The sequence below is a fragment of the Spea bombifrons genome, chromosome 5 (assembly GCF_027358695.1).
Source record: "Spea bombifrons isolate aSpeBom1 chromosome 5, aSpeBom1.2.pri, whole genome shotgun sequence".
Classification (NCBI taxonomy): domain Eukaryota; kingdom Metazoa; phylum Chordata; class Amphibia; order Anura; family Pelobatidae; genus Spea; species Spea bombifrons.
The window spans coordinates 52567004-52583042 of NC_071091.1; the positions used below are offsets into that span (position 1 = coordinate 52567004).

General features: G+C 37.4%; 1 protein-coding gene across 1 annotated transcript in view; it reads left to right on the forward strand.

Moving 5' to 3' along the window:
- The window catches only part of PIGN (phosphatidylinositol glycan anchor biosynthesis class N), a 105683-nt gene extending 101042 nt beyond the window's left edge, over positions 1 to 4641 (forward strand). The window contains exons 28-29 of the mRNA XM_053466434.1: positions 133 to 185; positions 4427 to 4641. Coding sequence (XP_053322409.1) covers positions 133 to 185; positions 4427 to 4550 — 177 coding nt within the window. The 3' untranslated portion in view covers positions 4551 to 4641. The remainder of the gene's footprint in view (positions 1 to 132; positions 186 to 4426) is intronic.
- Positions 4642 to 16039: the final 11398 nt, after the last annotated feature.

The following is a 16039-nucleotide window of genomic DNA, read 5'->3' on the forward strand; positions in this document are numbered from 1 at the left end:
TACTATTGCATGTAAACCTATATTGCAAAACTCCCAAATAGTTATGAGCAGTTCCGCATAATGCAATATATGTATGTCATTTAGTCAGTGTTGTATTTATTCTTAAATGTACTCTTTTTCTTTTTGTTGCAGCATTTTTTCTTTCTGGTTAAAGATTATGGAAGTTGGCTTGACATTGGAACAAGGTACAGTAAAATAAACGGTTTCCTAGCTAATTAATTGCATATAAGCCATTGCATTTGTGTTAAGCAAATATTACTTTCTGTTGTTATTCCTGTTGTAATGATCGCAGCAAATGGCTGAGCTCTCGGGACTGTAACAGCACTGTCAGTTTGCTAGATGACTCACTTTGGACCGTGTCTGTGTGTAATGCTTGCCAGTTGTAGTCTGTTCACATTCTGCCCCATTAACCACATAGAACATAAGACAGGAGCAGTTAAGTAAAGTAAATGTAAGCTCCATATCCCACTTTCCACCAGGTGGACATCAAACTAGGTAGTACAAAGGACAGTCTTCAAGACGGTCATCGATTGTCCCTTAATTTATCATTATCATTTTTTACAAGCCATTATTTCATAATAATTCACATAACCAAAGTATCCTTTCAAGAATGATTATAATATCCTATATTTTGGATAAGAAGCCCAGTGCAAGCGATGGTTGGGATGCCCAAACAATTCTTGCCTTTAGAATCCTTGTATCTCTGTCCTTTGATCCCTCAAATTTTATCTTCTGTGTCCTAGAGACTGCTTACATTTTTGGCATTTGCAACCAGTGTTTTTATCGGGAAGGCACATCAGAAAAGTAGCAGAGAGTTCAGATTAAAATACACTCTTCTATATATATTTTCATCTTGTACCGATACACAGTGCAGTATGTCATAGCAAAGACATATATTTTTAGTAAACTCAGCAGTTCTATTAACAGTGCCAGCGATAAGATTATACCTTAGACATTTATGTTTTTCGGAAAGTGAATGATTTCATTTAATTTTATTTTTCAGCAGCTCTGGCAAGATCTGAGATCAAAAACAAATTGCTTAGAAAAGTAATAGTGGCAACAAACGGAGGATAGGCTTAGGATAATTGATAACCACATTAGAAAATGATTTTGTAAGTGTGTGTGCGTTTTCTGATTATTGACAATTGTAAGCCTAACCTGGGGAATGCTTATAATTCTTGCTCATGAACAGTCTTTAACCTTTGTAATAATGCATAACAGGAGTACACATTACTTTTTATACCTTAGAATTCGACCATTTATTATTATCTTTTATTTATATAGCCCCAACAATTTACGCAGTGCTTAAATCTCCATAATATCCAATGATACCTCTCTAGGAGAGGTGATGTTTATACACCCAGGCAGCAACAAAGTGGAACATCTCAGATAGAGTACCACGTACTTCATGTGTGCTCCAGTCTTAGATATTCAGTTAGATATTCCCCTCATGCCCTAGCCCTGGTTCACATGTGCAAGAGAAAAGGGTAATAAGAGATAAATACCAATAATGAATAGACTTGGTAATCGTCCAAGTCTTCGTGGGAAAAAACCTTTGTACACTACGCATATTCACCTGTCCCCGTGTTCTTTTCGCGTGAATATTCATGGACGTTCTTCATGCTCATTTTTCTCTTCTGACGGTTTTCTAGCAGGGGTTAATAGGGGGTCAACATAGATTTTCTATGCTAAAGTATGTTTTTATATTTTTTATGCTCATGTGAATATTACTTAGGCTGCCCCTGGCAGATAACAGATACAGTTTTAGGACTCCTTTGCTTGCCCATGTTCTTTTGGTTACACTGGATGGGATAATGCCAGTGGAGCACTAGGGTGGTCAAAGAACTATTGATACCTTTTCCCATACGCATTTATTATACTGTTCTGTGGAAGACACTGTAAGTGTTTTGTCTATCTATCTGTTTTTACCATACATTGTTTACAAATATTTATTTTTAAAAAATTTAATGAGATTACTTTAATCTTGCATCAACTGGACTGGACTGCAGTCAAGTTGAGTTGCTGTCGTGTTGGCAGTAGTGACTAGGCAAGTAGGACATTTTGATGAAATTACACATTTCCTGTTTGTATACAAATTATTGTGATTTTCAGGTCTGTAGATAAACAGTGATGTACTCATAGCCAGTAAATATTCTGAGATCTTAAAGAGGGACATCAGGGAAGAGCAAGGGATTTGGGTCACAAAAAGTAGCATTTGGGGATATGTAACTTTAACAGAGGACATACTCCTTTAACACTACAGATTTCTGCCATACCTTGCAGTAAGTATTATACTATATTATATATATATTGCGTCTTTATTAATCCCACTACGTTCAGTATGAATCATGGCTTCTAAACTGATTTGTTTACATCTGTTTTCAATTAAGTTTGCTCAGTTACATCATGAAGGCTGCTCTGTTATTTTTACCATTTTATTTTCTCCAGTAATCTGATTTTTGTTTATTTGCTTTCTGTTCAGTAAATGCATTTTTACCTATTAAAGATCAATTAGGTGGCTAATAACTGAGTAACAGAGGTATGTGCACACCATATTACAAATTATGGGTTTTTCGCTCATGATAATACTCAGTCAGTTCATCTATATGATATAGAAAATTGAATATAATGAAAACTTCTCAGAAATCCTGCAAGACATAAGTGTTATATTCTACAGGTACTGGCTGGAAATAGCACATATAAGATACAATCATGAACGAGTTCCATTCCCTAGAACCACTTACGTTTGAATCAAATTTGTTTACTTGTCCAAATTTGCTCTGTAGTTTTGTTATAGGTAGGACCTTAATACATATAGTATTATGTGGGTGATTTCACTAGAAATATGTTTGTGCATTATTGGTGGTAAGTGGCCGTGTATTTTACATAAAACTTACCAAGCAACTGCAAGTAAAGGAGTTGAGACTCTTTCAGCTCTGGGTGAAGAATTGCATCAAACTGACAGATTTTGGGATTTTCATGAGTTTTGTGATAGATTTTTAAAGAATTTGCGTTGTCTGTTTTGCAACTGCATGCAGGGATTCAGCTCACATATGCATTTCCCCCCTTCCACACACTCCACCTAGATGCCCACAAGGGATGTGTTCTGGGCTGGCTGGGAAAGAGGACTGTTGAGACCCCTGTGCACATGTGTGGAAAGCCCCCCATTGATTTCAGTGGGAGCACTTTCCTGACAGCGATTAATGGATCACAGGGGAGGAGAGCAGCTGCTGCAGCAGGACTGCAACTTTTAGGTTATTTTTTTGTTTTTTGTTTTGGAAGAATGCATATTAAAGTACCCATAGAGGATCAGGGGTATTTATTATACATTAATAAAACATCCTGATATCAATTATAAAACCACCAACAGTGATTAAAAAGACACTGGAGCTCAGACTATTTAAAGGAATATAAATTTAATTCTTTGACCTTTACTGCTCAATTTTTAGATAAAAATTTAGATAAAATGAGGTCCTTCAGCCTACCTGTTCCTTGTAGAATGTTTCCTGATGGAAACCTTTTAGTGGTTCAATCCCTCTTCACTGCTAAAATTACTAAAATATGCCATTATTCAATACTTACTAAAAAGACCATAGAAATTTAGTGTACTGAATACCACTCATGGTAACCTTAATTTATTAATATAATATGATTAAACAGACGTGCGAGTGTGTAATTTTAAGCAAGATTTTAATGAAGTAAATGGGTGTTTGTAACATACCTTCAAGGTTTTGGACTGTAAAGAGCATATTACGGTAACTTTATAAATACAAGAGATGGAAAACAAGTGCAAATAAAAAAAAAATAATATAATTTATTGCATTCACTAAATAAACAGATGAAGATATAATTAAAGCAATTAAGAATGCTGCACATCACTGACACTTAACTCGTCCCTAATGCATTGTAATCTGTCAAAATGACTTTCTAAATATCTGCGTGGAATACTCAATACTGCATTTGTGTGCGGAGATCTGGCTAACTGACTGATCTTGCAATGCTCATGACTTGCATATTGATCAGTCGTTATAGCCACTCTTTTTCACCTTGGGTGAAGCCCGTTGAGATTGAACGGTTACGTTTATAACCTTTTTTACTTTGCTTCAGCTCCAGCTGTTTGGTGCCCATAACTTTGTGTAAATAGATAATGTTGTTCTGTAATTGAGACTTTGGATTTTCAGCTTCTAAGAGCAATCTTTTTTTTTTTATTAAAAGACCTTTGTTTCCATTAGATATTAAATGCTCTAAGCAAAGTACTTTTCAAAGCGTGAAAACCCTATTTGAAAGTTATGGAACCAGAGGTGTAACTAGAAATTCATACTGATGCGGATCTGTCACTTGTTAACTCTAAAGTTTTCCTTGGCAATCATTGAATAGCACTAAGCTCTAATTAGTAAATTGGACCTTTGTTTTGTTTTATCTACAGCATCAGCCATTATGTTATCGTGATGAGTATGACCATTTTCATGATGCTTCTCAGTGGACTGGCTCACTTTCTTACTACAAAGAAAATTGTAATATGGAGAACGAAGAAGCACCATTGCACTTGATGAAAAAATATGGCTGCTGGTACATCTACAGTTGGAGAATGTCAACATAAGCAAAGAGTATATTTGCTTCGCTCTGAATTCATGGATAAGAAAGAAAACGTTGGCTCTGTAACAGTTTTAGCTTTGTCATACTTATACTTTCCACTTAATGTGTTGTTAACCCCTTAATGACAAAGCCCATACATGTACGGGCTCAAAATGCATTGTTTTCCCATTGCTGCCCATTGTCCTTAAGGGGTTAAGAGGAATACTGTATTTACAAGATATATGGAACAGTGATATGACCCATACCACTGTATCCCATATGTGATCATCTTATATATGTGCCTAAATTAAATGCTGGTCATTGCTTTAATGGAAAACTTGAAATGTTGATGGTTTCTGTTTTAAACAAACAAATGTGTCAACACCCTAGATTTATATGCAACATTAATAAACTCTTTTTATGTCCTTTTGTCATATTTATCTGGTTATTTAATGTGTCACGGTGTCTGAAATATTATTTTCTCTATTTCAATAAACAAATTTGATGATACAGCCAGACTGAGCCTTCTCCCGGGTTATGAATTAAAAAAAGACAAGAGTTTCTTCTAAACTAAAAAGTCCCAGGGATGCTTTGATGCTACTTTATTGTGCTAGATTATAGTCAGCCTTATACCAGGCTGGCTAATAGGATTATTTAGTTTAGTTTCCTGTGGACATAAAACCCAGTTATGGAACATTGGCATATTATCCAATGCAGTGGCAAAGAGAAAAATAAGGGACTTGTGTTTAGAGGTATAAACTAAGAATGTTACTTATACATCTCCAATGTGTTTTAGATTTTGTAGGGTTGGGAGTTAAGCAACCAATGATGTCATGGATTATGGAAATGGTGAAGGAGAAGGCATGTTTAAACCCTTGTCGAAGACGGAAATTCCAAATTACCAAGCCTCTTTTGGAGTTAATAAAAATAATATTGGTATGGCTGGATATATGGCATGCAAACCGTTAAACATTACAAAAAGGAGTGCAATATAAAAATACAACTATAAAATATGGGGAAAGTATTTCAATGTCTTCAATGTACATTTCTTAGCAGAAGAAATCTATGCCCAACGTATTACCTTCAGGCAGTCAAACTGTATGATTATGACCATAGTGTTTATTGACACATTTTGTTAATTGTTATATCAACTTTGAACATTTGTATTTCATTGTTGCTGATACAGGCAGATTTCATAAATTAGGCTTATGAAGCTTGAAGATAAAATTGAAAAATGCATGAATGCTGGACCTGTACAGGAATTAAATCACTTGTGTAGCAGTTAACATACCCCGAGGTATCAGTAGCCTCATTCTTACAAGATTAATACCTGCTCTTGAACATCTGATTCCAAAATAATGGCCATCAATATGTATCCATTCATCTGGGAACAAATAATTGTTTCCATTCAGCCCAATTGGGCACTAATATTGTGCAGTTGATGCCATGGCTGTATGTAGGCTGGTTAAATTACTTGATCACAAAAAAGGTTTTCTGTATGGACCTTACTATAGACCCAAGCTGCTGCCACCAAGTAAAAACACCCAGATCTTCAATTAAAATGTGAGCCAAAACATATTTGCAGTTGGCAAACAGCATTTTCCTCATGCCTGCCAAACTCAGGATAATCAGAATGCAAGATAGGGAGCTTTATACCACTCCAGTGCTTAGCATTGCAGACGGGGATTGCAGGAGGCTTGTGTGTGGCTGCACATCAGTTGAAGCAAATGTCATAAAGCTCCTCATAAACTGATCTTGTACTGATGTTGATTTTTACAGGTTACACAATTCAGCACTTAACAGTCATGTTCTGTGGTCTTGTGTGGCTTATTACTTTCATACTGCACTGTTGTTGCTCATGGGCGTGGCCCCTTAACAATACCCATGGTTCTATTTATGTCTAAATCTCATGTGTCCCCAGGCACTCTGGTGCCCACACATTCCTACAAACTAAGATAAAACACCTAAAAAGATGGCAGCCTCTTTTTAGGGAACTCTGGGGCAGAATCAATCAATCACAAGTGCAAATGTGGGTGCAAAATGTTTAAACATGGGTAAGGTATAAGCAAAAATGGGTGGACCTATAGTTAAGCCCATTCTAACATACACCGATCAGCCATAACATTACTGTTAACATATTATTATATTGACCATCTGCCTAATATTGTGTAGGTCCCCCATTTGCCCCCCAAACAGCCCTGACACATCTAGGCATGCACTCCGCTAGTCCTTCAAGTCCTGTAAGTTGCAACGTAGAGCCTCCATAGATGCATCCTGGTGCCATGTGTTCTCCAGGTAAGCCACACAAACGCACCTGGCCATCCACGTGATGTAAAAGAAAATGTGATTCATTAGACCAGGGCACCTTCCTCCATTGCTCCGTGGTCCTGTCCTTATACTATGCAACCCCATATGCAACATATGATGCACTATGTGTTCTGACATCTTTCTATCAGAACCAGTATTAACTTTTTCACGGATTTGACTACACGGTCAGTCTTCGTCCTCCATGTGCGTCATTGAGCTATGGCCGCCCACTACCCTGTTGCCGGTTCACTGATTTTCCTTCTTTGGACAGCCTTTGATAGGTACTGACTGGGAATACACCATAAGAACTGCAGTTTTGGATATGCTCTTACCCAGTCTTCCAGTCATCACAATTTTTCCTTCTTCTAACACGTCAACTTTGAGGACAAAATGTTCACTAGGTGGCTTTTGGCTGCCGCGCAAGCACCGGAAAGCCTTCCTGGTTATGTCACTGCTGACCTCATCAGGAAGGTCATCAAAGGACAGGATATCCCCTGCAAGGTCTGTCTAGACCCTGCTGGGATATTAGATTGCTCCCCCTACTGGCCAATGATGCAGAGCAAGTCTATGGAGACTTGCATTGAGATCACTGTGTGATTGGTGCAGGGATTCCCACTCTTCCCACAACTGATTACAGTGCAAATTTAATTTAATTATTGCTACAGGCAACTTTGGCCAAATGGCTGTATGAAAAATGTCCAAATGCCCCTGATGAGATACTGTGGGTTTTCTGCTTTACAGAAATATATATTTTTATGGGGATATTTAGAATTAGGGGGTGCTAAACAGGTCCAAATAAGACAAAATGTGGAATCCATAATGTGCATGGTCCAACTTTTACCCTGTAATATCCATAAATCCATAACAAAACACAATTCATGTGTGGTATAGCCGTAATCAGGAGACGCAGCTGAACACTTTAGTCTGGATTTCTCTGCATAAAACATACACAAGATTCTGTGCAAAAAATCCTAAGAACCCAAAAAAAAGCGCAGGAAATAATTTCTGCGGCCAATGTTGATAGTGATTGGTGGCCAAATACACCTGATAGTATAGTCTGGGTTATCTGCTTTATAGAAATATATACTTTTGTGGGTAATTTTGGTTTATTTGTTCAAAATTAGAGTTGCAATCACATCATCTAATGTAAATATTCAACGGCTTTGTAAAAAAAAAATGTACACCTTATTGTATGTTCCCTATAAGTGCTGGGAAAGTATGGACATTCTATATAAATCAGGTATTTCTGAAATCAGGACACCTGAGTTGATAAGTTTGGAGGGGACATTTGTAATTTTGTGAGGATTCAGAGGGGAAAATATATATTTTTTAAATTAGATTTTCCTGATTCCTCATCCCAAATTTTTAGCTAACTATGGTATCAAAACAAGGGCATCTCTCCTTGAAAAAAACAATATATAGTTTACATGGGTACACTATTCGCAGGAAAATGAAATAATGGTTGAACCGACATACCACAAAATTTCTCCGGGACTTAAGGTACCAAAAACCACTGGGACTGAAGGAGTAAAAACCATCTACTGTTACAGTGGAAATTTGCACCCACTGTAGCCTTAGAAGCATTTGCACACATTAGTACCAAGCCCCTGCCTATGTCAGGTTTGTAACTAATGGAAATTTGGGCAAGTAGTCTACAGATGGTATAACTATCCGTGCCAGTAGATAATACCTTCTCATGTTCTGTTTTAGAATATACTCTGTTTAAACCAAAAAGAGCATAGTAAATTCTATCAATTAGTAGATTAAATTGCATTGGGAAAAAAATCAATTAAGCCACTTCAAAAGAGGACTGGGAATGCATTTCAAATGCATGGACAATCTAAAATAATTGATTATCATTGAAATTCACTGCACAGCAGTGATTAATGGCATTCTCAGTGCATGCTGTACATAGGTGCTACTTCTGCAGTCTGTTATTGGAGGATTTATTTATCCTTCTAAAGAAGGCTCTGTTCACAAAAAGCAATGCTTTTCTTTATTCATTGTAGAATAATTCTGCAGTTGATATAGTTAATACGTCGCTCCTCTGTCAGTAGTGACTAAGTAGTGAAAAAATGCATATAATCAATAGATAATAGAAGAAAGAGGTCCAGTAGAAGAAAGCTGTCTTTAGTTGAGGCGGTAACTTTGTACTGGATCAACACAGAAAAATATGTGAAGTCACTTAAGATTTGTGGAACTTTGAGGTCCTGAAACTTATGTGACTTTATTTTTTTCCCATGCCAGCCCAAAAAAGAGGCTTCTTCTTTCTAGGGGAAATAAGGCAACTCTTGACATTAATAACTAAGAGCTTTACCTAGAGCACTGAATCTGTTATGCAATGTGTTTTAACACACTGCAGTTATATATAGAAACTGAACAAATCCCCACAACATATTTTTTATTAGCATTCTTAACTCCATTCTTGCTGGCCTGAAAAAATATGGCTAGGTAATCAATTGTTTGTGCAGTACTGTATCCAGTTTTCATGTGTGAATTATTCATACATGTAAACAAGAAACTTGCACACTGTATTTTCTTCAAATCACTGTAATAGCGGTCCTGTTGGTCCACTTTTGCAAATGCACATACGCATATGAAATGCAAGGCAATTTTTCAATTTAAAGCTTTCAAAAATAAATAAATAAAAGAATTCTGCCATGACTGTGATCTTATTATAGCAATATTGGACCTAAGTATAGCAGTGGGGGGAAGTGTCTGCAATAGCCAAGGAATTGTTATAAAAAAAAAATTAGAAGGACAAGAGAACTACATAAACTACCACAAATGTTAGGGGTAACCAGATCTCCTCATGTTGATGAGTAGTTTTGAGAAAAAAAAAGTTTGAATGTACTTCTCATAAATAGATTTACATGGCAAGCTGAAATGCTTCTAGGGAAATAAAACTCAATTCCATTATGATGTGCTGTATTTCTCCCAATAATAACATCATTAGCTGATTAATTAAAGTGGTGTCTTTATATAGACAAAAAGGTTATTTTGCATTAAATTCACCTGATAAAAAAATGAAAAACTAATTGATGCACTTGAAAAACAGGAAAAATAGATCTGTACTGCAGATCTTGTGTTTATATGTAGGCTTTCTGCATGCTGTAAGAGTACAGTGCCTTGCAAAAGTATTCACCTGCTTGGTATTTTTCCTATTTTGTTGCATTACAACCTGGAATTAAAATAGATTTGTTGTTCGTATCATTTGATTTGCACAACATGCCTACCACTTCGAAGTTTCACAAGAAATAAGACAAAAAAACCCAGAAAGCTTGGGCATGCATAACTATTCACCCACCAAAGTAAATACCGTATTGGCTTGATTATAGTCAACACCCTTAAAGTTGGGTGCTATTTTAAAGAAAAAAACATTTTTAGGGGAAAAATACACATTAGTGGAATGGTAAAGCAGTATTTTATATAATGAACAGGAATACATGTATTTTATCATATATTATATACAAACAGAAATTTGGAAAACCAATAGCCATTTTAAGGTCCTCCCCCTGTAATTCATATAAGCCCCGGCGGAAGTGCCGGAAGCAGCAGGGGTTGCGTGCATCTCTCAGACGCCCACCGGTGCCAGAGATGACAATCCAGGTCCCCCGCAGCAGGGCTAAATGAAAAAGAAAAAACACCCACCCGGCGCCCGCAACTGCATGTCCTGGGCTTCAGGCAATACGAATTGCGCTAAACACTGATTCTTGGCCGCACCCCCACTTTAAAGACTTAAAGCGGGTGAAAAAAGTACAGCCTCTATTCGGGCCGATACAGTACTTTGTGGAGCCACCTTTTGCAGCAATTATAGCTGAAACTCTTTATACGCTTGGCACATCTAGTCACTGCGATTTTTGCCTATTCTTCAAGGCAAAAGTGCTCCGGCTTCTTCAAGTTGGATGGGTTCCGCTGGTGTACAGCAATCTTTAAGGCAAAGTATAAAATAAAAAGATTTTATACCGGGTCCATACAGACGACTGTAATGACCAAGGGCACCCAAAGATGGTGTCCAGGAATTATTGCGCAGTAGTGGAGATGGACAGAGCCTGGTGGAGGGCGACTGCACTCTCTAGCGTGTTGAACACCTAGGGTTGTGCGGCCACATACCAGGGCCCTGACATAGCAGTGGATGCTGTCCAGACCAGAACAGAACCTGGAGATATCCCGCAGGCACCCTGGAGCAGGCATGAAACATAGCACTAGAATCATGTGCAAGGTGCTGCAGGCTGAGAGTATGGAAGCTTAGCAGAAACATAGCAAGCAAGGGGGACAGAGAGAGCAAGGGACAGGGAGACCGAGCAAGAAACACAGCCAGACAAAACATAAATGTACAGGACATAACAAAGGACAGGGAACAAGGAACACAATGGATGGAATGAGGAGCCGAGATCCTCAGACGCTTCTCCTTTAAGCAAGGATAGGATATCTTAACTGGGACATGGGGAGAGAAGAGAGGAACCGAGATCCTCAGATGATTCAGGGAAAAGAGGGCAAAGGTACATAGGAGAGAAATACACATCAATACATGAACTAGCCTAGGACTATATAACAATTGGAGATTTAGTCACATCTTAAGGCCATAGTATGCTTAGCCCACCACTACGCCAAAGTACTCCAATATTCGGTGGGTCCTAGCGCTAAACCCTGCCTACTGAATTACGAATAAACTAAAACGAAACATTGAACCTAAACACAGAACCAAGAAGGACATATCTTTAGACTGCTGACTGAGACAAACGTAACATACGGGTGGGGCACACCTAATAAAGGAAACAGAGCTGAAGCTAAGAGCTGACTAGAATCAAGGAATCAGACGCACAGAACAGAGCATATGGAAAATCCAGGAATGGATTACAGCAAAGGGGAGAAATCTAGCGAGACGGGGGGAACAAGAGAGAAGCAGCTCCGCAGCCTGAATGGAGCCTGACACTGATATAGAAATATTCACACCGAAAAGATCACCAAAATTGGTTTAGTAGTGAGAGAAGAGAAGACCGGATCCCTGCTGTTTCTGCTACTGATATGTCTGACAAAGTAGCAGCTACTTCTTTTCCTGCTGCTTTACTACACTGCTTCCTATCCTTTAAATGAGATGAAAAAGTAATCGGCAAGTCCCATTCTTCTGATATAGTTGTCAGCAAAGTATCATTATGTGTATATTTTGTCTTTTGATTTTTGTGTTCTAAATGCATTATAATAAACTTAAATGTTTATTTTAGGTCCCAAAACCTAGAGTGTGTTAGTGCATGGTGTTTAACATGCACATGTGTGTCATTGCATGGTGGCTAGGGTTAGTGGCCCAGGGGAAAGAGTGGGTGTACATGGGCTCATCTCTACCTTAACCTTGTTCAATCCCAGGGGTTTTTGGTACCTCAAATCCTGGAGCAATTTTGCCATTTTTGCGCTATGCCGGTTCAGCGATTATTCTCTTTTCCTGTGAATAGTGTACCCATGTAAACTATATATTGTTTTTAGGAGAGATAGCACTTTCTTTTAAAACCATAGTTAGATGATTAGCTGAAAATTTAGAATGAGAAATTTAGTAAAAACTATCGAAAATTAGAAAGACACACCTAATTTTTTATACATTTTCCATCTGAATCCTCACAAAATTAGGTAAAGTGATGGAAAATCCCCTCCAAGTTTATCAATTCAGGTGTCCTGATTTCAGAAATACCTAATTTATATAGATTTTCCATACGTTCCCAGCACTTATAGGGAACATACTATAGGGTGTACATTATTCGTAGAATTTTTATGCTTATGGCTTAACGGGTTTGGGGGTTGTGAAAGGGGGCACTGTTATACTGGGTCGATGTTGTGTTAGGGCAATGGGATGTAAGGGTTTTTTTCTTTTTTTTATTATTATCTTTCTTATATATATATATATATATATATATATATATATTATTATTATTATTATTTATATATATATATATATATATATATATATATTTTAAAAAATGGTTAGCGGTCCTCTTAGGGACCTCTTGAACATGTCATTAATGCCGGTGATGTCAAAATGACATCACTTAGCTCACTTTATTGTTTTTTTTTTTTTTAATTATTATTTATTGTATTATTTTAGTGATTTTTTTTGATTTTTTTAAATCACTAACCATTTTTTCCCCCTTCATTTCATTTTTCCCCCTGCACCGATCACAGTGTCTGTGCCTCATCGGAGCGATCGAATAATTCTGCAGGGGATATGCTGTCCTGCCTTCCGGGTGACGTCAGCAGTGATGCAACCCGGAAGGGAATGCCCGATCGTGCGATCAGCGTTTAAAAATGTAATGGTTTTCCGGTGGAAGCTGTTACATCAGATCGTTGCACCTGAAAGCCGGCGATGCTTGCTTCTACTGTCAGGGGGGAGTCCAGGCTGACAAGAAGGGCAGGACATACTGGTACGTCCATAGGGGATTCTTGGGATGCGTTTTTTGGACGTACCGGTACATAGGGGACTAAAGGGTCACTCCTGTTGTGTCAACTTTGCTACAAATCTCTGTGTCATCTGCAAACTGACGTATCTAGTCTTGCATACCACTAGTAATGTCACTGATTAATAGATTATAATAGAAGAAGCTCTAAGACTGACCTTTCAGGAACTCCACTGGTAACCTGTCCTTTCTTTGAATGTACTCCCTGTTGCCTTTAATTTAGCTCACTAATTCCCACAGTCTTCCCTGTCTTAACATAACATTACATTTATTTATATAGCACCAGCAGATTATAGCTGTTATAATCAGTAGAATAGTTTAAAATCACAAACAATAAGAAACCGGTACAAAAGGAGAAGAGGGCCCTGCTCTTACAAGCTTACAACATAGTTGGTAGTGCAGGGTTAAGTGAAGCAATAGGTGATTACTATTTGGATGGGGATGAGTTAATAAGGTCTGAATGATCTGTAGATAATGTTAAGATGATCTGATCCGGATGATTGGCTGAGAGTGTAAGGAGGAAATGTTGTACACTTCTCAAAAAATGTGGGGTTTAAGAGAGCAGAGATAACAAATGGGATTGTAATTTGTGTGCATGGGATGCCTTCACCTGAGAGTTTTTAGTGGTGGGGAAGGTAGGAGGAAAGGAGAGAATGGCATATGAGCTAAGGTAGGATGATGGCAAAAGGAGAGATGTGGACTGGGGAGGGATTGTCAGGGATAAAATCTGCTTAATGCATAGGGGAAAAGACAAGAAGAGTAAAAACATTTAAGGGTTCATAGTAAGGGCTAGGGAGATTGGGACAAGAGATAAGGTGGGTTACCTGCTGATTGCACATGGTGATGGTGTTGCAGTTCCCTGCAGTTTCCACCAGTTTAACTCCAGTGTAACTCTTATCTGTCCTCTTCTAAAGAGTCCACTTGGGTACTCAATAACCTCTATATATTTTATTATAATATTATTTGGACAAAAAAATAAAATTGTTCCCCCTTTTTTTGAGTTTGGAGAATGTTATTTTTATTGATGTTCCTATTAGGCTGAAACATTTGCTGTTCTTGAATTTTCGCCAAACCAGAAATGGGTCGATAATTACTCCTTACTGTCTCTAATTTGAATTTCAGTATTCACAATTACAAAGAATGCTTTCCAATTTGCAAGGTCTTATTAAACAAAAAAAGCTGCATATAAAAGGAATCTACAAATAAATCTCCATTTATTTCAACTTGTAGAAGCCTTTCCAGCTACATGAATTGTCTTGAATTACTCAATAGGCATTAATCAACAATTGAAGAACATTAGGTTCCGTTCCCTCAAAACAGGAACTATGCTACACAGTTAAAACAAATTTGAGTCGTATAATTTTTTTTTATACATTCTCGCTTTATCTCACTGGTAATAAATGTCTCCAACTACATATCACACACACATATATACAGTATGTATATATATAGCACTGTGAAATGCTTTAGGCATGTGGGAAAAATATTGTAAAGTAAAAAATGCTTTCAGAAATAGACATGTTAAATATTTTTATAATTTAACAAAATGCAAAGTGAGTGAACAGGGAAAAACATCTAAATAAAATCAATATTTGTGTGATTCCACTTTGCTTTAGATGCAAGGTTGTAAAGTATGAATGCTTTCAAAAATATATTAATATATTTAATATATTCTCTCCATATACTAATAAATGTAAGATAACTGACTGTATATCACTATCGCTTTATAGCCTTTCTCATCATGGTCACCAAAAGCACACAAGGCCACTAGTACCAAACGAAAGAGAGAAGCATAGATGACTACTTAGCATAAAGATCTATAGCATCTACAGCCACATTCTGACCTCTTTTGACAACAAATTATCTAAATTGGAAAAACTGAAATGGTGACAAGAAGAAAATTGGAAGAAAATCCTTGACTAGGGTTTCATGTCTCAGCAAAAGAATGACTTCATTTACTTTACCAGCACAGAAGTCAAAAGTTTCATTGTCCATTTACTCTAATTTAATAGCCAGACTTGCTATTTGTAAAAAGTTGCTGTAAAAAAAGTTGTGTTTTATGATAGGGCATGAAACCGTTAAGAGGTGGGGTGAGAGTCTATGCCTGGGAAAGTAAAACTACCATATCTGTATGTATTTGATTGAACATACATAACTCTTCTATATGTCTGGGTATGTATGTTTTTATTTTTTGCCCCCCCCAAAAAAAAAGATTTTTTTTTTTATAAAGTTGTGTTTTTAAAGTTTTTTCAATAGGGTTTGTTTGAGTCTGAGATTGCAATTTACCCAATTGAGCTCACTAGTGTGAAAGTGCTAGGGACATACATCCCATGCCCAGGTCTCCTACTGCTGGTTGCAGTCAGTGTTGGGTTCTGTCCCACAAATCAGCATGCCTCTGACATCTTCGCAGTTGTGCCCATGCAGCAATGCATTCCCAAAGCCTTGATGTACAGGCATCTTGTGACCAGTGACTTTTCTAGTATTTTGGTGAGTTGCTTCATGGCACCTTCTTAATTCTGTCACAGTAGCCTCTTCCTCATTCCTCACTCAAGCTATGGTGAGCTTGTTTCAGGGACTATATTTCTTCGTTTTTGACCTTGGCTAACCTATTGACTTTTGCTTGAAGCTGCTCTTCCCTGAATGCTTTTTTGACTTCACTTAGGTTTGTCTCTTAGGGCTTTTTGCTTTAGAGCAAAACTTGCAAAAGTACTTGC